The sequence below is a fragment of the Lepisosteus platostomus genome, chromosome 18 (genome assembly GCF_059453375.1).
Source record: "Lepisosteus platostomus isolate fLepPlt1 chromosome 18, fLepPlt1.hap1, whole genome shotgun sequence".
NCBI lineage: Eukaryota > Metazoa > Chordata > Actinopteri > Semionotiformes > Lepisosteidae > Lepisosteus > Lepisosteus platostomus.
In genome coordinates, this window is record NC_142628.1 from 12,592,005 (window position 1) to 12,619,890 (window position 27,886).

The 27,886-nt window shown below is 41.0% G+C and overlaps 3 protein-coding genes across 11 annotated transcripts in view; 2 read left to right on the plus strand and 1 right to left on the minus strand.

Annotated features, from left to right (window-relative positions):
- Positions 1 to 91: 91 nt before the first annotated feature.
- Positions 92 to 11,397, plus strand: ddb2 (damage-specific DNA binding protein 2). 5 transcript variants are annotated; one of them, XM_088611293.1, is made up of 11 exons: positions 92 to 515; positions 2,442 to 2,613; positions 3,252 to 3,379; positions 3,706 to 3,897; positions 6,192 to 6,358; positions 7,114 to 7,213; positions 7,811 to 7,988; positions 8,373 to 8,518; positions 9,155 to 9,310; positions 9,726 to 9,771; positions 10,022 to 11,397. In XM_088611293.1, exons 2-11 carry the CDS (start codon positions 2,463 to 2,465, stop codon positions 10,297 to 10,299), a joined length of 1,542 nt encoding a protein of 513 aa, XP_088467419.1. In that variant the 5' UTR covers positions 92 to 515; positions 2,442 to 2,462; the 3' UTR covers positions 10,300 to 11,397. The 5 variants fall into 5 exon arrangements, with proteins under 5 accessions (XP_088467419.1, XP_088467418.1, XP_088467420.1 ...); XM_088611292.1 differs by lacking the exon at positions 92 to 515 and adding an exon at positions 1,674 to 1,932; XM_088611294.1 differs by lacking the exon at positions 92 to 515 and adding an exon at positions 1,961 to 1,978.
- A 521-nt stretch (positions 11,398 to 11,918) lies between these two features.
- acp2 (acid phosphatase 2, lysosomal) lies at positions 11,919 to 25,207 on the minus strand. Its single transcript, XM_088611309.1, has 11 exons — positions 24,919 to 25,207; positions 20,227 to 20,322; positions 19,581 to 19,667; positions 18,240 to 18,392; positions 17,726 to 17,824; positions 17,533 to 17,622; positions 16,838 to 16,970; positions 15,702 to 15,787; positions 15,084 to 15,190; positions 14,785 to 14,960; positions 11,919 to 14,154 (listed from the first exon to the last, which is right to left on the minus strand). The coding sequence occupies exons 1-11, from the start codon at positions 25,042 to 25,044 to the stop codon at positions 14,018 to 14,020; spliced, it is 1,290 nt and encodes a 429-aa protein (XP_088467435.1). The 5' UTR covers positions 25,045 to 25,207; the 3' UTR covers positions 11,919 to 14,017.
- Positions 25,208 to 26,542: 1,335 nt separating this feature from the next.
- The window catches only part of ambra1a (autophagy and beclin 1 regulator 1a), a 105,055-nt gene continuing 103,711 nt past the window's right edge, over positions 26,543 to 27,886 (plus strand). The window contains exon 1 of one of the 5 annotated variants that reach the window (XM_088611287.1): positions 26,543 to 27,175. The gene's annotated coding sequence lies outside the window, so the exon portion shown is untranslated. Of the gene's footprint in view, positions 27,176 to 27,260; positions 27,716 to 27,886 lie in introns of those variants that run through there. The other 4 variants (XM_088611288.1, XM_088611289.1, XM_088611286.1 and 1 more) reach the window with 4 other exon arrangements.

The following is a 27,886-nucleotide window of genomic DNA, read 5'->3' on the forward strand; positions in this document are numbered from 1 at the left end:
TTCCTCAGGCAGGTTAAAAGACAACTTCTCTTCTCTTCTGGAAGGGTCTTCTGGGGGCGTAATTGGATCCTGTGGTTCCGCTCTACGCATTGATCCAATTACTGGATTTAACCCTATAGGTGCCGATGCTAATTGTGAAGAGGATAATGCCACTGTTTTATTGATTCAGAATTTTGAATGATTAGGCATCGTTTTGTATCTTGCATCACAAGAGCTTCTTATTTTCTGAATATAGTCCAGCTGGAAAAGGTGTTCCGCGGGAACATCCCGGAGATGTACTCAGTTTAATGCCACGGAGGATTTTCTGCTCAGATTCAACATTAAGCAGTCTCTGTACTTTAGAACTTAATTTTCTAAAATAAATGACATAATTAAGAAAAACAGCACTGCAGAGTGTCAGTAATTTACAACGCCTAAAAGTCAAACTGTGAATGGTCAGCAAAGACGGGAATTAAAGAAATGTTACACACTGCAGGAGACCCTTTGACCCTTCCAGCTGGTTTGGTAGTTAGTAGGTAATTAATCTGAGAGTCTCATTCTTCTGTTTCAGAGAGAGAAGCATAGTTTTTAAGGTAGATGAGGAGGAAAATAGCTCATCTTTCTGTCCCTGCATGAGTTTTAAGTGCATTTTCCTGCTGACATAGATAATACCTTACTTTCAATCTTCTTTGGTGTGCTCATAAATCAGTGGTTCCCTATCCTGGTGCCGATGACCAACACACCTGTTTGTTTTTGTTCCAGCTGAGCCCTCAGTGACACAATCAAACCCTTCATTGACTTCACAAGGATAATTTGCACTGTTTGTTCAGCTTTTAAACATGCTGGAGCTTTAACTGTTGTAGTTTGTAAGGGAAATAAAAGCCCAAACTTGTGACTAGAAACAAAATGCAAATATTCAATTAAAGCAATTTCTTAGATCAAGTAAGGCTTCAATTATCTGATTGTGCAGATGTGTTGGTCAGCAGAGCCAGAATTGGGAACCACTGCTCTAATTGAACTGCTTCTGTCTGTTTATTGTCTTAATTAAAAAAAACATAGAAACAATGCATAAGGATGAAAGTACCAAAAATGGCATCTACTTCCAAGGTCAAGATAGAAGCTATCAGACTGGACTATTTATAGATGAGGAGTGGAATGATTTATGACAAAATAATTGATTTGATTATCTGTCTCTTTCAGGTGTTTATCAAACACCCTTACACAAATAACCCTCAATCATTTTTTGGATTTATTCTACAATATTACCAGTGTGAGTTCAAACTTTTAAGGCCTTAAGGCTACCTACAAAAAACAGTGGACTGGACTTTCCTAGAGTTTCAGTTTCCAGGCACCCAGGATTCATATTTCTGTATTGTCTTTTGGAATGATCTTAACGACCGGGTTGTCTTTAAGTCTACGTGGTTCTAATTTGAATCAATCTGCTCCACAAATATTGCATACAACCTTGATCATATATATCAGCACCATCATGTGTGTACTTCAGCTACCTGAGTCTTCAGTTTACGCTTTGATTGTCTAATGTCCCTGAATATCAATGATAATTCCGATCAATCTGAGCTTCCCTAACACACTTGAAAACTGGTGATATGTGATATATTTTTAAACGTAGTACTCACAATAACCTTGATTTGTCTTAAAACCTTTACGAAATTGGCCAAAATGTGCATAATGATTAGTAGACAATTGTCGGAAAGTTGTCTTCCGCTGAAAGAAAAAAAGGGGGACGGAAAAGAGGATGTGTTAGTACTGCCACCTGCTGGATTAACAAAGAGAAAATGTTACAAAACAGCCCCGTCGTGACGTCATCAAAAACAAAATCGATCGTGTCTGCGTCCATGTGTTAGGCAAATGAGCGCTTAGTATCGATCACCCTCTAAAAATTCAGCATAATCAGAAAGAACCTCATTCAAGCGTCTTTTACAAAGGATTTAGGTGACGTATGAGTGCACGGGCTTTGTTTTAAGATGGGAATTTTGCTGTTTGTAATTTTATTTCATGATGGTGTTACGAAACTATAGGAGGGGAAGTAGAATCCAAATTGCTTGTTGAAAATAGAAGTGCATGTGGTTTTTTTAAACATCGAAAACCTTGCAGTGCTTTTGAATTGTTATTGTTGTCTAAGAATGCTGCTACACGATAGCATTTTCATTATTTCCGTGAATGCTTTGAGAAGCTAAATGCATACATTTCTTCTGCATTCCTGCACTTTTTGTAAGAGCAACTAGTCCCTTATGTTAAAGCTGGATATCTCCCGTATTCTCACGTTATTGCAAAGTTATGTTCTTCAGTCAGATACCAGGAAAATGCTTAGCGTTTAGTTAAACGAGGTTTAGTAGTATTTTGTAGGAATACATTACACAGAGCACTGACTTGAGCGTGAACTTATTTAACCCTTCATGCACAGAAATAGTTTTCGTGTTCCTTTTTATCCGATACACCAGGTGAACAGCACAGGGAAAGCGATGGCCAAAAAGAAAGTTCTCCTGGACAGCACGGTGCCCAAACGCCAGAAGGAAAGGCCATCCACCTCTCGGAGCAAACGAGCAGAGCTTTCGGAAGAACCCCTCTCAAGAAAGCTGAAGAAGAAAAAGGAAGGCGTTCCGGGGAAAGCAGGTGTGTGACTGGAGCTCATGGCTTTGTCTCAAGTTGAATTTCCCCAAGCAGGGACGGTTCAGCAATAAGGCATGCCTGCCCAGCTCCCCAACAAGTAGTGGGCGGAATGAGACTGCGGCGCCAGCGGTTCCCCTCTGAGTTGCTGCTCCATCTGCTGGTGCTTGTGCTCAAGCAATCAGTACCAGAAGACAAGGGAATGTTACTTAAAAAACGATGTGCATGGTTGTTACAAAGCGACCTTTTCCACTGCTCCTTATTGTCGTTTCCTCTGACTTTATGGAATTAGCCAGAGGATATTCCTGTACATGCGGTCTCTTCGATTTATTTACACTTTAAATGACTTTGGTTTTAGAAATGTAAGAATTACCATAAACAGCTAGTGTGATTTGACTAGATGTCATGTACTGAAAAAAGTAAAATCCTGGCTAATTCTTTACAAAGTTCGAATAACTCAAACTTGTAGTGGTATGAGAGTATTGCTTTGATTTTGCTTTTCAATTGTTTTTTTTTTAACTTCTAAATTTCAGTGGGACATTTAAAAAAGACAGGTTTCCCCAGGTTTATAATGGTTATGTTTAGTGGTAGGTTTGGCGAAAATGCTGGTTTTTGTAATCATTCTGGTCTTGTTCTTATTTCAGAAGCAAGATCTGGCCTCCAGAATAACAGAGAGAGTGTGGGGTTTCAGAAGGCGGCCAGGCAGAACAGTATTGTCCATTATGTGTATAAACACTCACTGGGTCAGAACATCCAGTCACAGATGCGCCAGGTTTGAATTTCTTTTTAGAGCTGCCGTCTAAAGAATGTTTTTTTTTTCCTTTTTGTCCGAAAGATAAAATGATTTTGTAAGGTATAGCAGAATAATGGTAACTCTCTTAGTCATTTTATCAAGCCATGACCGCTCCCTGTTACAGAAACATTTGACATATAGTCAGTCACATTTTCTGTTTCTGTCTCCGGACATCGGAGTTGTATCTTAAGAACACGCATTTGAAGCGTGCTTGTGAGAAATAACTGTACTGCCTGTGCCATCCCTCTGTAAATCTGGCCTCTTTTCTTGTCTGGAAGACCGATGTGGCTCTCCTGTCTCTCCAGTGCCTACAACAGCCATTCCTGCGCTTTCTGAACTCCTACAGTCTCTTCCACGCAGCCAGCCCATTCGATCGCAGGGTGACGTGCCTGGAGTGGCACCCAACATGCCCCAGTACCCTGGCAGTAGGCTCCAAGGGGGGGGACATAGTGTTGTTGGACTACGAAATGTCAAAGAATACCAAGTTCATCCAAGGGGTGAGTGGTTTCTCCTCAGGCCTGGCAGATATATATGCTGTGGTTTTGTCTGGGTGTGAATTCCATTCCAAGAATGTAGTTAGCACACCGTGTTCAGTGTCCTGAGATATTTTCCTTTTTTATATTTGTTTAGATGGGAGCTGGGGGCTCCATAACAGACATGAAGTTTAACCCTTTCAATCCCAGTCAGCTGTTTACATCGTCTGTCGGAGGCACGACCTCTCTGCAGGATTTTACAGGCAACACTATTAAAGTTTTTGCCAGCACTCATCAGTGGGAGTAAGAAAGTTTTGATGCAGTTTTTTAACTTATTGTTGACTTTTAAAAATGCCGAAGGGCAAAACTAGACACTCGTACAGTGAATCTTAGTATAGCTTAATGGTGTGTCATGACTTACAGTATATTTTATTATTGCCTCAGATCCTTTAAGTCTGCTGTAGGATTTTGTTTTTCAATGGAGGTAGATGCTTCTGAAAATACACTAACACTCTGGGAAGCAGCTACGTAATACTCCAGCTTCTCCAGCTGTTTTGGTAAATCTTTGCTATTTTATGGAATTCTATGGTCATTTTTTTAATAGCTGAAGCAGAAATAAAAAATAAATCAAGCATCAGCAAGTCCTGTCTGGCCATGTTTAAGCAGAAATATTCTTAGTATTCATGTTAATTGTGAGCACTGCAGATCTTTAGCTATATTCAGATTTCTGACCAATTTCCTTATTCTTTCCAAAGCAGTGAACTGAAATACACAGTCCAGCTGAGCTGGTCTTTTATTTTCCTGTGTGGCATTTACATTGAACCTAAGTAATGCCATGATGAACCAGTTTTTAGAAGCGCTACTGAACTTGAAAATCCATGTTTTTTTAATGGCAGAAATAAAGAGAATGATGCATAAAAGTAAGGTTCTGTTTGATTAGAGTGATGTAATTTTAATTCAGTCTCTAGCCATGTGAATGATTGTCTTTTAAGACATGTCTAAGCACTTACGTATTTTAAAAGTTGTTCATTTATCATCAGTGTATCCCTAGTATGTCATAAATGGAGAATCAGTTTTAATACTTACAGACCTACTCTTCACTATTCCAGGATAAATATTTAAGTTTAGAATTTAGTGTTATGGTTGTAAAATAATACCCAATAACTTCTTCACTGCTCAGTGCAAGATGAAGGCATTTGGCTACTGTACAGCATATAGTTGACAATCCTATTGTAGTGTGTTTAACAATGCTGTAACTTTACACTGCAATATCTAATCTTTTGCATTCTTGAGCTCAGCTGTTAACTGAAATACAGTGTCTTAGCATCACATGCAAGTATGAAGAAAGAACAATAGATTCTTGTCTCAGACTTTTACTGCTTGCAGAAGTAACCAGTGACTTGATTTCAAGGATGAATATAATAAGGTTCCTTAGGGAAAGGGATTGTCATTACCAGAATACTGTTTAACATGCTTTATCTCTTTGCCCCTGTAGATTACAGAAACAAGCTTTATGCAAATGCCTCATGTTGTTGTAAGCCTTTGCTACTCACCAATTTCAATTAATTTCACATATTACATTGGTACTTTTGTTAAATGATCCTTTTTAAATGTACAGTATGTGTCATGGAAACCTAATGACATACATTTCAAAAGTATAAATCCTGAAGAAAAACAACTGTTTACATACACTGGGATGGATGTATGCATGGGATATTGCATGAATAGCGTTACACTGTTAGCCTTGATTTTAAAGATTTGAAAGCTGACCTTTCCTTTGAAGTGTATTGTAAAAATATACATTTTGTTGTTGTTGTTGTTGTAGTCTTCTCTCTAGACTGGCTTTTACTTTTGTAACTTCCAAGTATGAGCACTATATTAGACTGTTGGGCTGCTTGGAGGAAGTTTGAATGATGTTGTTTTACTTGGTTAAATCTCCATTACATACAGTTTTTTTATTTAAAACTTCCACCTTCAAAACACAATTTGCACCTTTATTCCTTCTCCTTTGATTTCTGCAATTTAAAATCTAATATGGAAACCAAAAGGAAATCGGAGGAGTTTCAGTGGTGACATTTCTTACCTGCAAACAGTGTAGCTATTATCAAGTACCACTAGAGTGCGCTTTGATGCCACGAGGCTTGAGGCGTGCTGGTACAGATCTACAGTGTTTTTATTTTGAGCTGCTGTGGGATTGAAGGCCAAGCTTCCATGTTCCTGTTCAGTGTTGGCCTCGGTGATTCACTGTGGTGTGAATCCTTTGGATGTTATGGCGGAGATCTGGCCTCATTCAGCCCGTGTGCCTGTGTTTGTTCCAGAAAGGAGCAGGGGATTTTGTTGGAGAGATCAAGTTCAGTCCCACTGACCCATCCAAAATCTACACTGCATCAGGGGACGGCTCACTGAGTCTGCAGGACTTTGGTGGTGGTCCGTCTCGAATACTTACAAGAGCTCCAGACTGTGGCCACGATCACCATAATGTGTGGTGAGAAAACAGGGCTCAAGGTGTGAGCACCTCTGTAATGAGGCTGCAGGGGTACAACTACTGTCCTTATATCTGTGTAATTATTGTTCTGTTCTTAGAAACAGTGCCACTATGGACACTGAAGTTAAATAAACGATCTCAGCGCTGGTAAAAGAACACCATACTAGCTGCAGTGTTTCATGCCAATTAGATCTGGGAGTAAGACTTTTCAGCTCATCTTGGCGTGTTGCCTTTTGTGACCATAATTTACTGGCTAAAATGATAGAATTTGACTCTCGGCAGTAAAGTATAATGCGTGTGCCAATAATCACCTTGCGAACAACACTATATTATTTCCTGTGTTTGTCAGAAGTAGTTTGGCAGTTAAATGTACAGTATGTACGATGTACACTTGCTGGATCGCAGCCTCATGCCTTGATCTAAAGTCCTCGTTCTGGGCATTTTACTGAGACAGCTGCACTGCTGGGTGGACCGTATTTGCAGTGAGCGTAGATGTCATTGTTGTAAATATTCAGGGGGTGGCCAAGGAAAGCAGTTAACCTTGGCTTCACCTGTACAGTGAAGAGAGGCTTGTTAAGCACTTACACCTGGTTCTCCTTAAGCAAAAATCTTCGCTTTGCTGGCTTTTGGGAAATCTGCTCGATACCCAAAGGGTGGACGACTCAGGTGGAATTTTTTTATAGCCAGTAACCCAGCAGAGCGCAAGTCCAGAAGGTCTTTGGTTGGTGGTGATCCCAATCTGTGTTTCTTCCCAGTGTTTGGTTCTGCAGTGTTGATGTGTCACCCAGCAGACAGGTGGTGGTGACTGGAGACAATGTTGGCAGAGTCCTCCTACTAGGAATGGATGGTACAAAGGTGAGTGAGGGGGGCTGGCCTGGCAAGCCTGGAGGACGAATGTAACTAGTACCACAGACACAGTAGGCACTCTCTGTTATTTAATTGCATATTGATGATAAATATAGTTTGTTAAATTATTACAGATTTGACAAATATATACATTCTAGGTTTAGTAGATACTCTTTATCATTGTGTGCGATGCTTAAACTTTCTAGTGATTTAAATGATTGAATACACAGTGTACGCATGATTACACAGTATTATGTACTTTATATGCTGTGACTTTATAGGTGACTGTAGAACTGTAGAAATAAGTATTCGCTCCCTTTGTCTTAATTTATTACTGCTTGCTACAGTACTTTAGGGTGAGTGTGTAATACATTTAGAAGAGAAATCATTGTCAGATTTATGCATTTTAGTAAGTTTTATTTATAAAGTAGTAGTAGTGCTAGTAGAGATAGGGGATAATGACACTTACAGTATGTAATACTCTCAGTCTTTCGCAATGTGTGTTGTTTTGTGATCGTTGTGTATCATCTTTTGGGGGGTAAATCCTGAAAAGTGCTTGTAGTGAAAAATGATGTGCCGCATTTTGTGGCAAACGTCCCTTTTCAGGTTTGGAATCAGAAGCTGCACAAGGCCAAGGTGACGCATGTAGAGTTTAACCAGCGTTGTGACTGGCTGATGGCAACAGCTTCTGTAGACCATACAGTGAAGATCTGGGACCTGAGGAGCATCGGGGACAAGAACAGCTTCCTGCACGAGCTGCCTCACAAGAAGGCCGTCAACTCTGGTAAGAAACGCATCTTGGCGAGTCTTTCAATTACATATTCTTGTTTAGTTCCAATGTTTCTTATTTGTAATGAATAACATTTTTCATTTTTTGTTAACCTTCACTTACCTATGAGGTTTTCTGTTTGTTAAAATTCTGTTTGGTCTAGAGTTGACATGAGCACGTTTTTCGCAGGATAGCTTTTTAGTGGTTACCAGAAAGCGCACTTATCATTTCTTTGCAGCACATGTGGCTTTCATCAGATACGCCCACCTTTACAGGTAGTTTCAGTTTCTGTAGCATCTCGACTGCTATTGTCTTATTCCCGGTTTCACAAAAGGGAATGTTCCAGTCCTGGCCACCGGTATCTCATCCCGCCTCTTTTCTTTGCTCTGTGTGCTACAGCCTACTTCAACCCCACAGATGGGTCCAAACTGCTCACCACAGACCAGTACGATGAAATCCGACTGTACTCCTGTGCGGATTTCAGCAAGCCTCAGAATGTGATGATCCACCCACACCGGCAGTTCCAGCACCTCACCCCTATCAAGGTCGGTAGTGAAAAGCCACTGCAGTACGGCTACAGAAACTGTAGTTCCAGCGAGTGGTGAGATCCCTGGATCCTTGAAAGTCGGCGTCAAACTACACGACTTTTCCCAGGATTTTCAGTCGCAGCCTTCATTTACATAATCGTAAGACAATCAGCGTATAGAGCCGCATTCGGGCCCGTCATTTGTGTAGTGTGACACCCTCTAGGACATATAGTTTGACACCCTCTAGGACAGAAAAGGCAGCGAGATTCAGTCGTTAAGTTTGACATGTTCTTCGCCTAGAAGTCACGTCGAGTCCTGTAGTGTGACAAAAGCTTAACTTACTGCCAAACAAGCTGGATGAGCTGAATGTCCTCCTCTCGTTTGTGGCTCATAAGAGACTCTTACCGACTCATCCTGTGGTGTGTGGTCAGTGTTCACATGTAGCCAAAAGCGTAGCTTTCTCGTTCCGCTCTGTGCTTTAGTTCATGATGGGGGGGGGGGGAGGGGTGGAGTTTCATACCCCACCAAGCGTAAAGTGTGAACATAATGCAAAGCCAAACCATAATGCAATTACTAGCTCTTGTTGTAAAATAACTGGCACTGAGTGAGCTGTGTGCTATTGTTGTGATTCGCGCCGTGTCCTCTGGATTCCAGGCGACCTGGCACCCTCTGTACGACCTCGTTGTAGCGGGCCGCTACCCAGATAACCGCGTCTCTCCAGACGAGCTCAGGACCATCGATGTGTTTGATGCCAGTACCGGAGAAGTGGTCTGTCAGCTGCATGACCCCAATGCCCCTGGTATTATTTCAGTGAGTGCCAATTTTATTCCATGTTAAAGACCAGCAGATTAACCAGGCATGCCAGCTCTACCCTACTGCAGAGCTAGCATGCTGAAAAACTGCTTCAGGTGTCTTCCATGTCACGGAAAGTATGTAAGAGCTAGTTGGAAAAGCTAAGGATGAACTTTGATCGCCTACTCTTTAAATCTATTTTTGATGTTTCTTCAATGACATTAACGAATGTGAATTAGCCTTTAAATGCAGAATTTCTGTTTGTAGAGTTCATTAAATCAGGTGTTTAAACACGATGCTTAAAAGACATGCATGTAGCTATACATTTGATTTGTTGAGGAACTGATTCCGTAATGAATATTACACTGTGGGTGACCTGTCAACCACAAACAGTACCACGGGCCATAAACCTTAAAAACTTTTTATTTTCCAGCTTAACAAGTTTAACCTGATGGGAGATACTCTGGGATCTGGAATGGGTGCGTAGCTCAATGACTGGTTTGTAATCATTTAGCAGATACTGAACCACAGTAAGAGACTGATGCCAGGATATGTTTTTAAAAGTAGTCACAGCACATTGGACAGTTCACTTATGTAACTGTTCCTCATCTTGATTTGCTATTAAGAGCATCATGCATTTCCTGTTCTGTATTAGTGGCATGCAGCATTTTAAAATTTGCATTGGGAACAGCTGACATGGGCATGACAGCTCTGTCTTTTGCTGCGCAGGCTTTAACATTCTGATCTGGAGCCGGGAGGAGATGCTGAGAAGCAGGCAGGAGAGGCTGATAAGAGCCAGGGGGGACGATCTCGGCATGGGCTCCACTGCTAGCACCTCCCTGGGACTGCGTGGGGCTCGGCGGCATGCGGGCAGGGAGAGCAGGGAAACCACAGAGAGGACTAAGCGGAAAAAGAAACTGGGCAGCTCAGAGTCGGGAAAGACACAGACCAAGACCAAAGAAAAAAACGCCAAACCACAGAGAGACCGGACGAAGAAAAATGATTAAATTGTATTGTATTAGACGAGGGTTCTTGATATAATGCCTTATTTCAAGTATCCCTGCTCATGCGCTTTGTCATACTAAAGCTCATTTCAACGTCTTCTCAGGTCCTGAAAAGGACATTTCAGGACAAAGAAGGGCGGGTTGAAGCTCACTGATTGGATTGGTTCACCAGCTATTTGAAATTAAAACATACAGTAGTGTTAGTGTAGTTGAAACTGAAGCTGCATCAGGTGAGCAGCAGATACAAATACATTGGCAAATGGATGCTGCTGTATGGATGTTGTGGTCCACATTGTAAATGCAAACCACAGCCAAAGAGGAGCAGATTGAGCTGAACAGCCTGTCTGCCAGAATGAGCCTATAGTTCAGTAGGCTTTTCTAGTTTTAGTCAATTTCTCCTCCTGTTTCTTCTGTGTTCATACATGTCATAAATACCAGTTCTGGACTACCCCTGTTGTCTCCCAATTCTGTTTTTAGATGAACAGATGCAGCATTTCTCTAGCAGGTCTAGCTTTGTATTTTGCATATCCAAGCATGTGATGAATATTTTTTTTATGTCTGTTTTCTGTTTGAACTTATTACATATGGCTGAATGTCTGGGGACCGATTTTATTGTACTTGTGCTTGCCAAGAATACTTTTACTAAAACAGTTTCTAGGTGTCTTTAAAGTGTTGATGTTGTTCACTAATGGATTCCATACATTACTGTACCACAGTTTTACTGGATTAGGTGGAACAAAAACACTGCAAATGACATGCAATTAACTTCTCTCATTTTGTCAGATTCCACTTCTTGCCTCTTCGTTTTCGTTTGTACTTTGTCTTAAGGAAGCATTTAAACTTGTCTAAAAACCTTTCTTCAAAAAAAGGGCATTCTCCTCACAGGCAGAGTCTGTTTTTGCTTATTTTTGTGAAAGCAAACTTTGTGTATTTCATAAATAAGATTTGTGATAGGTTTACTTTTTTATAAAGCAGTAAGTTGACACTTCTTTTATAAGACAAATGTAATACTAAACCTAAATGGAACATCTAATTTGAACTAAAGTTGCATTCAGGTTTTGAAAAGATTTATTTTTGTAAAATAAAGCTTTTGAATGTAAATGGTGGTCTTTTCTGGAGTGCAGCTGGGAAACATCGCTGTGTGGATCAGACTGTTCTTTGTACATCAGATGGTTGTGGAACTATTCTGCTGGTGCCTTTTTCCAGGTAGGGGCAAATAGACAAGTATTAGCTTAGACATCAACAAAGCTGTGGCTCTGGACCTTCATTCTAAATTTGGAAGTCCGACACATTAAATTGTGTTTTGAGGACTGTGCCTGCTTTCTCCATCATCGTGCGCCTCACACTCCTGCCCATCAACCCTTTAATGAAGTTCTGAGGGCCCCTTGGCTGCCATAAGCTTACCAGTGCTGTTGACTCGCACCTGTTCTGTAGGTGTACAGTTTTGCCCACACAAGATTTTGTTACGGTTGCGGGCTTATTTTCGCCAGCAGCTAAATGAGACTCCCGGAAAATTTCTGTTAATGATGACAGGTTAAATATTTACTTTTCTTCTGGTACCATCGGAGAACAGGCTTTTACAAGGACTGAGGTTTTGAGAACAAATAAAAGGAAGCCGGACACACACTTAAAAAACATTTTATGGACAGTATTAATTCTACAGAACATGGTACATTGTGCAAAGGAAATGTTCACAGATAAAGGGAAACACATTTAACATTACCTTGTGCACTTTCCATGTCTTGTTCCAACAGAAACTGTAACTTAAAGACTCTGTGCCAATATCAATATAGTTAATTGGTCCAAAAGAATTAAACTTAATCCATTTACTTCCTGCGTGGTGCTGCGAATAAATGGTATGAAGATATTCTTTGTATTACATTTGTTAAGGAAAAAAAACACAATCCTTAATGAGCAGTTCCATTTAAAACAATAAAAAGGATAGCACAGGAGATTTTGAGATTGAGAACATGAATAAAATTTGGCCAAAACAAAAGTAATTTGTTCCTTTTTTTCCACCAAGTCAGAAGTCTATACATGACCTTGCACAGGACCTAAAAGGACGATTGAAATGCTTTCTGAATGAGTCAGACCTGAGTAGAACAAGGCTGAGGATTTGGGGATCGGTCTTTAGAAGTAGATATATGGCCAAGCCCAGATATATGCAGATGAAGAAGGATGAGAACTGAGAGGACAGTGGGATGCAACTCAAAGCTGGCATTAAATGTTTGATGAAGATAAACTGTAGGAAGCAACTGTACCTCCAAACACAAAGCTTTACAGCTGAGACATCTCCCTTTGATTATGCTAAAATAAAGCTAAGAATGAAAAAAGCAATTAAACAGTTCAGCTCTAAAAGGTGACTTAAAATTGTCATAAAGAATAAACAGTACATTTAGTAACTCATCAGTTTCTTATTCAGACACCTCCGGTGATTTGGGTCAAGGGGACTATTCCTCTCCAGCGTAAAGAGACCTTATACAGTCAAAGAAAAAGCAGAAGGATTTACACATCAGTAAACACTGTGTGAGAACGCTCAGCATCAGAAAATTGATGTGGCCAGTGAGTTACTTTGATTTTTTTTTGCCTTTTAAGTGGTTTGTCCACTTGGATTCATGGAACTAAACGGAGAGAATACTACAGCAAAGGAAAGTCCCAGATGTGAAAAGCATTTTTTATATATATATAGTGAAGCAAGGAATTGCTGACTCCTGGAGAAAGACTTCCCGTACTGTTACAATTTTCAGGTCACATGCATCATCAGTCTTCTTAAGGATTTTCCAATACCTTTGACTGAAATTTCCCTGTTTGTAAATAGACAGCAAAACTACTCCCTGACTCATCCATCTGCTGGAACTACACTGTAAACAGAAAGACGGACACGCACGCCTTCGTCCACCAGGGAGTCCTGCGTGCTCCTGGTCCTTTCACTGCAAGATACTGTCATTCCCTTATGGTGCAAATTTCAGCATTGTAGTCCATTATTCAGGTTTTGTTTTCTGATCATCTTATAATTATATCAAGATCATGCAGAACAAAATTGGAAAAAAACATAGTAGACCTAACTCTTAAGATTCCAAAATTCTTTTTGTAATGGTACAGGACTCTTAATTGTAAAATCTATTGCAATTATTGCAAGTTTGAGACACTACTGAAATTCTATGTCTCCCATTAATAATCACAGTATCTTATTAAGGGAAGATGACCATATTACTGATATATTAATACATCTTATGAATACCCACCCCTAACTGTGGATTAACACTTGAACTTGTTAACATTGAACGTTCATAAAATTAAATCAAGATAAAATCCCTACAATGTTTTTTTCTCCTTTTGCATGCCTTTATTATAAAAAAATAAAAAGGTCCCCAAACTTGCATGTTCATTGCATTAAAACAGAATCAGAATATCTACATCTTGATTTTCTTTAAAAGCAAGCAGGATCACAAACAGATCAATGCCACACGAAAGACTGGAAACTCGATTCCTAAGTGTTTGTGCCTGGGTGGCGCCCAATACTAACCCAATCTGAGCCATTGAAGAAACAGCCTGGTCTTCTGCTTAGTGGCTGTGGCACCAACCAAAGACATGAGGAGTGTCATGTTAAAACTTAGGGTTCCCTCCTCGCTGTGGAACTCACGGGACACGTGCCCCGCAAATTCTAGAGGTCCTCTTCGCTATCCCAGCAATCCCGTTTCCCGAGCAGCGCCAATGATTGTCAGGAGTGGTCATCCCCCTCGTTTAAAACATGGCGGTATCCGTCTTGAGCATCCCTCTGCCGGAACAGCACGGTCAGGAGCAGTGCGATGAGGAGGAAGAGCAGGCAGCCGCACACCGCCAGCCCCACAATCACCTCTGGGTGCCCCGATTAAAAGAAAAATGACTTTGTGAGAAAATTATGCAAAAACAAAATAACTGAGACAGAACATCTCAATACTGCCCTATACCGACATGCTGAAAGAACTGAAGCTTTCTAGCTCAGAGCCTTTTGAACAGAGAAAATTACAATGGAACTTGACATAAGTATCCAAAATCCTCAAATGTATTGACAAAGTCAACCCAATGGACTGCTGCAGAATAACCGTATAATGTGAACAAGACGACACAAGTGGAAGCTCAGACATCAACAAAGTGTATTAAAAACCAAGGACTTGGCACTATTTGTATACAGGGTGGTAGCACTATGCAACAAGCTACCCAGCAATGCTTTTGACGCTAATACCCTGGCTTCTTTCAGGAAATGGTTAGACGAGCTCCTCAGGGCAAACAGTAACTAACAAAAGAACTAAATGGGTCAGAAGGCATTTGTAACAGTTCTTATGAATACAAACTTGGCTGAAACAGTGCAACATAATGCTACAACCCTTTCATTTTACTACATGCTTCAAGCTGCCTGAATCAGAGTACAGACTAGTTTACATGCAGTTCTGCCACTGTCATCTGGACAACAGTACCGCACTGCAAAAGATTAAAAGCTCACTGTACCCGTGTCCTTCATTGTTCTGGCCACCTGGCATTCCTTTTCCCTGTTCTCTGGGATGGCAGACTTGGTGACTCTGAGAAAATCCTCCAGGAGACAGAACTGGGAGCAGCCAGGCAAACTTACAGGGTAAGGCTCCTGCTCGGTGTGGTTTCGATAGAACATGGCCACCGTGAAAGACCTGAGAACAATGAAGAAATGGCTCTCAACTATTCAAAAACACGAAGATTGCCTGCTATTACCAGTGAGAGAATGGCGCCTGCAATCATTAATTCAAAGTACAAGCAGATCTGGAATTACCTACCCATTGCCTTCTCTGTACAATTCAAAAAAGTGGCAGGAAGCATAAGGGGGTTGTTTCCCATTGAAAACATTCAACGCTGACTGCAAGGCCACGACTGTAGTGTCATGCTGGAGAAAAAGAAGAGAAGTGACAAAGTAACGATCTGTCCAGATTTATGAGCCAGAGAGGAAATTAAATCTGTCACCCGTTTGTCTAGCACTACTGAGGCCAAATCAAAAACTTGGATTTTCCCAACTTGGATGAATCCCAAATGGCAACACCAGTTCCTGGTTGGTCATGGGTGATTGGCTGCCATTACTCAGTGAAGGATTTTCATTGGGTAGAAGCAAGATGACTGACCAATGAAAACTTGCCACCACAAATCAGATCACATCTTCATTTTATCTGGTCGTAAATGTGGGTTTATTATTTGAACTTTAAACAACGTTTTATTGCATCGCTTTCAAATTTCAGGGCTTGAAATGAGAAAGAAATTGAGAAGGTTAGCTTGGAAATTTACCTGACAGTGGTTGGCACAGACAGCTGGTAAATTCTAACCATGTCTGTGTAATGACCTTCAACAGGTACCAAAACACACAAATTAAGATCAAACAGTACAGCACTGGAAGTTGGACTCACCGCTGAATAGATCATTAATTTCGGAGACGGAGCTGAAGACTTTGCCGCATCTGACAATTTTTTTACAATGTGCCCAAGAAGAACACCTATGAAAGATGAGGTTAAAGAAAGGTTACAATGAAGTGAGAGAGCTGATGCTGCTTTGATCGTTTCCAATCAGACTGTTCGCTTGCTTCTGTGGCAAAGACCCTAAGTCCATTCCTTGTCAGCAAACGAGAGCTCTTTCCTTGTTTACCCAGGCCTCCTTGCATCAGGTGTTGCCCGTTGGTTCCCTCTCAATAAAGCAGTGGAAATTTGCTTAATTGGCTACACACTGGGGATGGGATGGCAATGCGAAAACATCTGGGTGAACAAAAGATGAACGTGTCGGGCCCGGGCTGGGACCGACACATCCTGCGGTTGCCCCCGGCAACAGCAGCATTCCCACGAGCTCTCAACCTGCCCCTCAAACTAGATCGGGACGCCTTTCAAATCAAGGTAACACTCCCACCCTCCCCCCATCAGGCTCTGGACTAGTTCAGAATCATGATAATTAGACACCCTGATTTAGTCACCGCGAACTACTGTATCATCACTCTGTCAGTAGAGCCTCAACTCTCATGCAAGCAGTCGCTTCTCTTTACTAGAAAAGTTTCCTCTTTCAATTCCCCGTTTCCCTCTTCTCCTTATTCCCCCAACCCTTCCCTTTTTTAATGGTAATTTTTTTTCTTTGCCTTATTTTTGTTTTTCCCTTTTGATTTTTTTCCTTTTTTGAGTCATTTTTACGGCGTTGGCTCGCCATCCTCTCCCCTTTTAATTTTCAGCTGGGACCCTCACTTATTTTTTCCTCAGACCTCTACTCACGGACGGTCTTTTCCTCTTCCTTTTCCTGGCATGTCCCAGATCCAGCCATTTACTGCTTTTCCTATAACATCTTTAACAGTGCACTGGAACCTATCATCGCACTGCAGCACAGCTGACCAGAAACTGGAGCGTAACAGAATGGATTCGGAAAAACAAATGCAGTATCCTCCTTGCCCAGCAGTAAAAGAGGCGTGAGCCTGCCCCAGAAGCTAGTAAAGACAACCCTGCCGCAAAACACACATGGAGAGAGATAGCAGCGTGATGCCGCTTGCTCATGGCTGACTCATCCTCACCTCCCTGGAGACGCGTCTTCTCCTCCCTCTTGTAAACTCCAAACATCAGCTCAAAGCTGTAATCTTTCAGCTTCCTCAGCTGCTCCATCACCTCCGGAGTCACCCAGGAAGGAGGGGTCATGTTGTGCTTTGCCTGTAATTACAGAAACCTCTCTGTATCAGCCAAGATGGGCAAGAACAGTGCCAGTACAAACAGTCACAAAAAGAGACTGTCAATGAAATTGACAAATGAGCCTTTATCCATCCATATGATTTTTTTAAATCATTTAGGCTAACCACAACTTTTTAGCCCTATAAACTGTTGGAAAACCTCTGCTGTCCATGTCCTGCAGAATTCCCCTATTTGGAAATGGACTGCGTGACTGAAAAAAACACTGAAGTCACATGAGGTGTCACCCTCCTCAAATCACAAGACTGGGGCAGCCCAGCGTGCAACTGCGGCTCTGCCTCATCCTGTCATTCCAGTTCTGCTTCAAGGGCGCCAAGCCATTGTGTAATCCTTGTGAAATCGTTACTTTTCTCACTAGGACACATTCAGCTGGTAAATGAACAACAAACTTACAGAACTACCACTCTTATCATATTTGTGGCCAGTGTGGACACATCCATCCAGAAAACATGACTGGAGAAAATCCATCCCAGCTTGGATCAGGGATCCTACTGACCAGGGCAGGTAAGAGAATGACCAAGCTCACCTCACAGAAAAGTGTATCATGGACGCTCCACACCGACTCCACAGTGGCATCCTTCAACCCCGTCTTATTCCTCACCATCTCCAAAAACTCCTGAAGAGAAGAGTGAGGGTGAAAGAGTAAAACTGGAACTACAAAACAAATGCAACTGTATTCTTCGTCTCGCAACAGAGGCAGAACCAAAACTGGTACTTACTTTGCTGCTATTCAACAAGTTAATGTACTCGTCCGTTTGCTTTGTTTCGTTCATCAGGAGGTCATAGCGAGGGCAGTCTGGGATGGGAAATGAGAGTAGCTAAAACGATACGAAAACGATACCAAAATTACAGTCAGGCTTGTGGAGTAGAAATGACCAAGAATAAGAAATGTGCTTGAAAGAAAACTGCAGACTGATGAAGATAGATGTCCGCCTTTAGTAAGGCAGAAAAAATGGAGAAACATGAGTGGTTTTGCTTGATTTTTGTATGCAAAAAAACATATAATATTATGAACCAAAAAATTTGAAGATTCAGCAGAACAATGGCCAAAAAGTTCTGCTTTTTATAAAAGACATCTGTAGCCATGGTAAGAGATAAAACAAAAAAGAAGAAGCAGGATAATTTGAAGTTATTTACACAAAAAAAAAATCCCAGAAGACTCCTAAGTTTCAACAGCAATTAATAATAAAAATAAATGTTAGAACAAGACTACACAGGTATGAGGGGTGTTACCCTGTCTTCTCCTTCAGGAACAGTGTGGACAGGAATGGGCTGCCAGGAGATGTTGGGGTTGAAGATCTGAGATCCATTAGGAGGATACAGCCCCGCCAGATTAGTCTCTGCACTCATCAGAGTCCGGTCATAATCCGTGCTACGGACTGAAATCTGTAGGAAGGATGAAGAAGGAAGTCTTCAGGCACCTGGAACCACCTATGTCTCTGTGCCCCTCCCACACCAATTACAGAGCACCAATTCCTAATTGATTCAGCTAGCTGCAGGGTCCCCTTAACCAGCTGTTGAAGAGTACTGAGGGTGAAGAGTACTAAAAGAGTAGGGGTGTAACCCCGGTGTCCTGGCCAAATTTCCAATTGGCCCTTACTAATCATGGCCTCCTAATAATCCCCCTCTATGAATTGGCTACATTACTCTGCTCTCCTCCCCATTGATAGCTGATGTGTGGTGAGCGTTCTGGCGCACTATGGCTGCCGTCGCATCATCCAGGTGGATGCTGCACATTGGTGGTGGTGGAGGGGATCCCCATTACCTGTAAAGCGCTTTGAGTGGAGTGTCCAGAAAAGCGCTATATAAGTGTAAGCAATTATTATTATTATTATTATTACTGCAGAGCCATCAGCCATTTTTCACCTCATTGATGGCACAGAGTCCAGGCAGTGTCACATGTAGTACATGAAACACGTTACTGATAATACAGCAAGCTCAAAAGAGCCAGGAAGGCCACAGGCCTCACTAAGGCGTGTCAAAGTCAAGAGCACTGGCTAACAAAAGACTGCTCAACCCCAGTGGTCCGCTGAGAAGCAGCACTGCACCGCTAATGGGAGCCCCAGTCACAGCTGCTTTCTGATGCAGCCCAGGCTCTAACCTTCAATTCCTGGAGCACATTTCAAGAACAGCACCTTTAGTGGTGGAGCACTTGAACAAGGTGAAAAGTTCCCTCAAAGTTTTTAAATCGCGAGGAACAGGAGGGTAAGCATACAAGTAGGAGGGTAAGCAGAAGGCAGCTGTAATCACATATCCCCCACTACCACTTATCCAGTTACACCTAAACATTATGATTGCACTAGGTTAGTGTTAGACAGCCCTAAATTGCTGAGGACCAGGACTTCCAAAATCTTTCTTAATACAGCCCTGAGAAAAAAAAAGAACCTTAGACGCTGTTGTTTTTTTTTATTTGGAGACTCACAGTTTGGCCTTCAATAGTTTTAAAGCACAGATAAAACAGAGCAATTATGATGGCACAGTCATGAATGCATAGAACTGCAAATGTGTTTATTGTGAGGAGCTGAGTTCCCAAAGTCCACACACAAAATAGAAGACCACAAAAGAACTAGCTACCTCTTTCCGATTGTAACTTTCATTGAGAAAACCATGATAGCGTCTCCTCAGGAGCTGTCCCAGCTCTAGATGCTGCCTCATTCCCTCCTGAAAAGAACAAGTCAATGACAGGGTATTAAAAACATCCTGATGGAGTTAACAACAGCAAATTTAAGCTTGAGGAGCAGTGCTGGCTTGTGAACAATGCTGTCTGAAAACTATTTGGGCTAAAAGTGCGTCACAGCATGCAGTCACTGATGTTGAACCCAAAAACCATCGCACCCATTTCCCTCCTGACTGAAATCACTATTAAAGTAGGAAAAACCCAGTAACAAGCTACGAGGAAGGAGTGAAATTAATTAAATTGGTTAAGTGAGTTAAACATTATTTTTAAAAGGTGGCCAAACAGAAGGTGTACAGGGGAATACCTTCAGTATCTCACACTGGGGGACAACACATAACAGGGGTGCATTGAGAATTTGTTTTCCATGGTATCATACGCTTGCTCACTGCTCTGTACAGTGGAAGAACGGCAATTCTAAACAACAGCTTATGTGTTAGATTATGACTGCAAGCTTACATGTCCCTGTCTGGCGTGGTAGAAGGGTTACACTGTAACAGCAGGAATAAAGTTCTGAAATACGTGCGCTTTTTGGGTGAGACATACCTGGGAGAGCTGACCAAATCCCTGAGGCCAGGCACTCTCTTGATATGGATCAGTGGGATAGGCCCTGACTGGAGACCTGTCACCATGGCGATAAAGCTAGAAAAAACACAACAGATGCAATTGAACACTAAAACATTTAAGTCCCTAGCATTTAAGGAGCTCATGTCATGGAACTGCTGTATGATATTTGATATTTTAATGCTTAAAAGAAATAATAATAGGGGCACAGAGGTGCCACACGGTGCTGAGGCCCTTTGTTTCAATTCCCAGCCAGGGGTGTTTTTTTGCATGGAGTTTGTATGTTTTCCCTGTGCTCATGTAGAAAATCAGCCGATTACAGTAAGCTTTTTAGACAACATTTATGTGTTCTTTACAGAATCAGGTTTTACACCTATAGTATAAACTTTCTTACTTTAAACAACAGGTGCAGAAAGAATGCTATGATCAAACTGAAAGTGAATAATGAAACCAAATTGGTTTTTCCCCTTCTGCTTCTGTTAACCAACTATAGACTTAATGTCAACCACATTATAGGTGTGTCTAAACCTTTAATGTAGTTTTTCCAATGTCAATCTGCATGATATCTGAGTGGTTATGTTACCGGGGTCTGAATTTGTCTCCAAAATACCTCCTCATACTCCAGCATGCTTAAACCATGCTTTGCTATATATAATACTTTCAGACATTTAAACATCTACAAATTCAATCAGTTAAAAATTCTATCCAGGATTGTTACAGCCTAATAAACCATGTAGAACTGCAGATCATAAAATTTGGATGCCACTTTAAAATGCTTTCAGGAAAAGCATGCCATTAATAGCATAATATAGCACCTTCCCTGTAAAATGCAAAATAATGTAGTAGAAATAGCTGAAGTGGACATTTACAGTGGTCCATCTTTAGAACAACATTTCTGCAGCACTTCCACTATTAAGGGTTGTGACTGAGAGAAGAACTGAAACTGTCTCTTCTTTCAGATTACAGAAAAATCTACCTTTTTGTTTTAACTTCAATGCTGGCCGCTATAATACAGTGGGTGCTTTATACTTCCTGCACTTTAAGTAAAGAGCTTTAATTAATAAGGTGATGTATATGGAATAATATCCATCCATCCATCAGCCCCCGTTACAAAGTGCTCTCAGCCCTGTTAAGAGCTCCAAAGTATAATGTTCCACCAGTTACAAATTAAAGCTACAGAAAAGGCTATTCAGCTCCCACTGAGCAATTATGTCAAGTTTCAGTTAACTTAACGTTAACAAACGAGTCGCCCGCTGGGGAAGGTACACATTCTTCCGCAAGGGAAGACAAGTAGGGGCACACAAGTCTTTCTATGTTCACTGTGCACAACCTAACAGTCGCCTGCTGGGCAGCTGACACGTGTTCAAAGCAGCATTGTGCTGTCCATTGCCATGCATTGTCTGGGAAACTATGCTAGCCTGTTCGCCACTCTCTGCGTTCTTCCTAGACAGATATGGAAGCGACATAAATGAAAGTCACATCATTGTTTACCTTAATGTGATTCTGTATGAGGCTGAAAATGGAAACAAACTGACCAACCTGACTAGTCTGCAGTTCTGTAATGGAGTTCCTTCCACACTTTGTCCTCAAAGGATGAAAATGGACGGGTCACATCAAACTAATAATTACTGGTCACTGGCTATTCCCAATCAAAATGCGGCCCTTTAAAAATACCCTAAGCAGGAAACAAGGAAGATTCCCCTAAGAGAGAGCATCTTGGAGTGCTATGCTATTGGATAAATTAAAATTTTGAACGTTTAGTTACCGCAAAGTAACTCCGTATTTCTTTTTCCGCAGCACAGAAAATTCTCAGGTTGTTCCACAATCACTTGAAACAAGCCACTGAAAAGTACTGGAATAGACTACATTCTGAGTTTTTGTTTATCAGAATCACTCAGCGTTTTCTGTGGAAGGGATCCCACAGTATTGCCCAAAAAAAGGGCTTTCTCATCTTTTTCGTGCAAATAAAAGTCAGCCAAAACCATCTGCTCAGCTGTCTCTTCAGAAATTGTATGCCATCTGGGATCCCAACAGACAAACCCATCATTTATTCGCTTCCCAAGTACTCATTAAGATTTAACCAAAATACAGGATTCAAATTGAGAGAGATAGGGTTTTATTTCGAGTCTGGTGATCTGATATACTGGCTTGACTGCTTCCCTTTTCAAAGTAGAGCATCTTAACTTGGAGAGATTCGATTTTCGCTACTGAGAGATGTGATTCTGAAAATGTTTCCAACTTCAAAATCCACGGGGACCTCATAAGAAGCTATAAGACTTTCTAACCCTAGATGAGTGGCGCAAAATCAACACACACACACACCGAGTGAGTCCGCTTTGCTTCATGAATAGCTAGCTGGATTTTAAAGCGTCATTAGACGCAAAAGCATAACTTACATGGTCAAAAGGTCTGTTGAGGATTTTAACCTGGCTCTCCACCATACACTCCAGAATCTGGAGAAGCCAAACTCCCATGATCCTTTTGGGGATTTTGGTTAAGCCTACATCACCATGAACCCACATAAATTACTTAATAAATGGCTCGATTTGAACATAAACTGTGCTATCTGTTGTTCGATTCTGGACCGTTTGACACGTCGCCAACAAACTGTCAAAGAGTATAACAGAACATCTTTCCCTCTTAATACAGGCTGTCCCCAAGGCCTGTCTTCGCGGCATTATGCCCTTTTTACAAAACTTCACACCTCAGGTTGACTCTGTTAAGATTTTGAAAGATGTGGATGATACCACTATTGTTGGTCTTATAAATTAACGACAAGTGTTGGGTGTTCTGATCGTGAACTTCCACTCGATACACTTAAAACTAAGGACACGATTCTTGATTTTAGACGTGTCCAGAAAAGAAAACTCCCCATCATCATTAATGACCCTCCAATGGTCACATAGGGTGACAAATGTCTTCAGATTTCTGGGAACTCACGTAAGTGATAACCTCAAAGGCAGCACCAGCACAGATCACATAGTGAAGAGGGTGCAGCAGAGGAGGTACTTTCTCGGGTTGCTTAAGAAGCACGGAGTGAGCCCCCAACTTCTTCCCCCAGTTTGACACAGCCAGAATTCAAAGTATTGTGACAGGTTGATCGGTTTGGTATGGGGAGCTTGTACAGCCATACAAAAGAAACTGGAAGGGACCAAAACTGCGAAAATAGGCTATGAACTCTCTTCCATTTCATCCCTTTACACAAGCCATATCTTCAGCTGCGCTTACAAGACCAGCTCAGAATCTTTTTTCAGCTCCTGCCTTTGGGAAAATGCTTTCCATCGATCCTCTGAGGTACTGCTTGCTTCAACGTTAGCTTCTTTCCAACTGCCAGGTGAACTTTGAACTTTCCCCCTTCAGCTAATTACGTTCAGCATCTTTTACAATTGTTTGCCAAAAGTAGGGTTAATGTTTACATGTGCATGTGACTGTTTTTCCCCCATTTCATTGATTTTTTTTAATATGGTGTGTGTTGGAGAGCTGCTTCATCAGTGTGTACTTGTTGTGTTGTGTGGAAATTGTTACAGAGTGTAACACAAACACAAATGTAAGGCCTATGGATGCAGATATTTTACAGTTTATCTGACAGACAGTAACACTCATCACCATACTTAAAGTGACTTAATGTGACTAAAGATTTGACGGTGTCTGTGCATGACTTATTTTGCATTCCAGAATACAAAGGCCACTGTTATTGACTGCTTTTTGCTAAACGCACAGACACAAGAAGCACCCATTTGCTTCAACCATAAATTGCAATTTTGTAAAGAACTGTGGAACTTGAGTTCCACTGTACTGAATGTACTGTAGCGAATGTTACAATAAACAGAGAGTCTATGCCCCTGATCATGAGCCATGCTAATGTTCCGGGTTTTATATGGTACCACTGAATTATCAAATTCTAAAGACCAAATACAATTTAATTGTGATCAATTAAACTGGTGATTTATTAAGTGATATGGCAATCATTCGGAACAGAAATCTGAACACCCATTCTGAAAAGACCCAATTTCCCTTAATTGAATCAATAACTTCCATAAAAACACAAGACCATAAAAAGTGTTCTGTAAAAAAACAGGTAATTTAAGATGACCCAAAACTGAATTGGAGGGAGACCCCTGCAGAACAATACCAGAACCTCGAAAATACCAGATACTGCTCAATGTGTTTTAAGAGTTGCATACAATTAAACGGTTTTTGTTTACTTTCCCTAGACGGAATTACTATTAACGCAGGTCGTTGTATAACAGGTATAACTCGATTCATCCAACGTTATGTTGAGCTTAAATTACAGCAAGTGCATAGCAAGAAGAAACAGATAGTAATGAAAAACAATATAAGAATATAAAATACGACGACAGAAAAATCGTCATTTATATTGGCAAAGTTAAAGTTCTTCTCATGCACAGGTGTGTTACCGAAACCATGACATGTTTTTATTCTGACTTACGTTTACAGGATCAGTGCAGCCTGAATATTATTTGCATAAAACGCCGCACCCGGATTTCCATGAAACTTCGCCTTAAATGTTGTGTTAAAGGACAGTTCGCCGACACAAGGGCGAGCTGGACGGTGCACAGATCGATAACCCTGAAGACACAAAGCACACCGGATCTGCACTCTTTACTACCCTCCGACCAAGTTATTAATCGAAATCCAGGGACACCGGCTTACCAGGGTGACGAATTTCAGTTGCCTTTCTCCGACTGCCGTGTGCAGTACGATCGAGACTGCTAACAGCAGCACGACAAGAGACAGAGACCTGCCAGACCAAGAGGAACAAGGAACCCCACACGCCATCACCGCACCACTCAGGAGAAAATAAAAAAAACAACCGGCCGGGGACCGAAGGGTGTCACGGCACAGGGAGGGGCCGACGTGTTTACGTCACATTACGAAGCGTCCATTCATACCGTAGAAAATAGAAGTGATCTACGATGTAACGTCACAATCGTATGTAAATTTGCCGCCATGTTGGTAGGGCGGAAGTGAATGAATGCCGGCAGTTCCGGTTCGTATATTCCGAAAGCAAGGCTAGTGTGAACTGAGACTAGAAGTATTTTGATTAGCAGATTAAAAGGTTCTCAACTATATATAATATTAAAATATCTGGATAAGGTAGTTTGAAATTTCGGTACATTAATCGATAAATGTATTGGTATTTATGGGCTTAACTGCAAATGTGATTGGATGCATGTTGTGTTATTAGATGGATTATCAGGTGGGGCTGCACATTGGTGGTGGTGGAGGGGATCCCCATTACCTGTAAAGCGCTTTGAATGGAGTGTCCAGAAAAGCGTTGTATAAGTGTAAGCAATTATTATTATTATTATTATTATTAATAATAATATTTCGTGTCCTAGTGTTACAAGCATTGGATCGCCTTAACACTACAGCACAAACATCTTATTTTGTATTGCAACCATTATAAACAAACAAAGCAGACTTAATATTGTTTTCTCTTGCACCGCTCCATATGAGCTTTATACAGATTTATAATTTATATTAAAGAAATTCCAAAATTACACAAAATATATTAGTAGTATATTGTCTTCCTATGTAATTGCACTACTGATTTTGCATAAAATTCACCTGGTAAATTGCAATTGTTTCGTGAGCAAATATATGATAACTGATATAGTAAATGATATGTAAATAAAGAGTATTGAGTAAAATGGCTATTTTTTGTTGTAAGAGCGTGACTGAATGACCCTTGTCCGCTCTCCAAACAGAAAGGGTGCAATCTAGCGTCGTAGCAAATGTTATCGACGACGGTATTCTCACAACAAATGTATTATTACCTTAAAAGCAAACAAAAATACATATTTGTCCGCCCCTTACCCTATGTTAAAAACATCCAATCAATCGCACATTATCAAGGGGATTTCGTTTTATTTAACTAACACAAAATCCCCCTCAGCTATAAAGAAGGAAACAAAAAGCCTACACCAATACAACACTGAAATTTACTGCAAAGAAAAATATTTTTCTTTCTGTTCATACCAATTTAAAATGGTAAACACTCGCCGAATGCAAAAGGCGTCTGCACGACGTATGGCGTACACAAATCAAAGGAAAACTTCATTCGCCAAAGTCTAGTATAAGTATGGTATTTCTGCTTTTTATTGTTGTTTTTGATGCTTCATTTTTGAGTACTTCTATTAGCTACAACCTACCAGATTTATATTTTGCAACGATGTATGTACAGTATATTTTGTACAGATTAAATAAACTTTTCTCATCCCATCAACCGCACGTTAACATACAGTACAGTAACTGCAATGAAGTGCATTCAGTAGGTTGGGATTAAAATATAATTTAATTTAAAGCGATTACGCGTCGCCGCGTATGCTTCGAGAGCTCACATTATGACGATACCCGATTTATCCCCCTATATATTAATATTGTGCATAAAGATATTTGTGATCCCTGAATATTTTTCGAAATGTGATAAAAATGCACAGATCTGCATCGTCAGATACATCATTACCTCCTCGGGCTGCCCTTTCTGACTAAACTGCTGGACAAGCAGGACAGTAGACAGGGATTACGGAGGCACCGTGGGGCTATCAGTGACCGTGAAAGATTTAAAGATCCGAGTCTGAGATGGGAGTCGCTAATCATACATTGACGATATCCAGTCCTTAGACAAGGCCTTTATGAATGAGAAGCACGAAGGAAGCGTGTACTGAAAACACTTGATCTTCAGTCTCCTGTGAAAGATACCACAGACACAACAGGAGGTTTTACAGTCAAATGAGGCAAAAACGTCCATTTATGTCCGAAAAAAAAGTATAGCGTCTAGCAGAGTACATCGCCCAATCAGAACTGTCAAGCACGTTGGTGGCAGGGCTGTGTTGTGAGGATAGTTGTGATCAGCAGAAACTCCTGGAAACATGCCAGGATTCAGGAAGGAAGGTGCAAAGTAAAGGTAAATCCCAAAAGAAACCCGTCGTCAGACACTTAAGAATCTAAAACTGGGTCAAAAATTTCACCAAGACAATAACCCGAGGCACAAGGCTGTAAACCTGAAATGATCTGACAAAAAGAGAGTGAATATCCTTGTGTGGTACGGGCAGACTCAGAGCTTGATTCTATTAGAAAATTGCATTCATCAAAATGCTGAATTCTTGCAGGGGCTGAATACTTTTGCAAGGAGCCGTGAACCCTCCTCGTCAACGAGCGATCCGTGCTCTCGGTTTTCGATTAGCTAGATATCGCTGATCTGTGAGCCGCTTGTTCTGGCTGCCTATTTGAATGTATTTTGTGTTCTGTGTGCACAAGCTGTAACCTTAATGTTTTTTAAGAAAACATTTTTTAAAATCGCTGCCGCAGTCGATATTAATATAATCAATGCAAGCCAGGGTAACCCGTTTTTATCCAGTCGTATCAGAAGAGAGATTTTAGCTGCATTTACAGGTACCCTGCGTCTTGGAGAAACTCGCAACAAAAATACAGGAAAAAAAAAAAGGTAGGCCTAGGCCTTCGGGTGTGTTTGTGTTATTTCCTTATTTAAAACATATCTTAATGGCCGTTTGCGTGTATTATTAATGATAATATAGTGTTGTGTCACCGGGAGCGATTTAGAATCGTTTTTTAGATTCAGTTAGGACATTTTAGGAGTGTGGAATCCTGTTCCAAT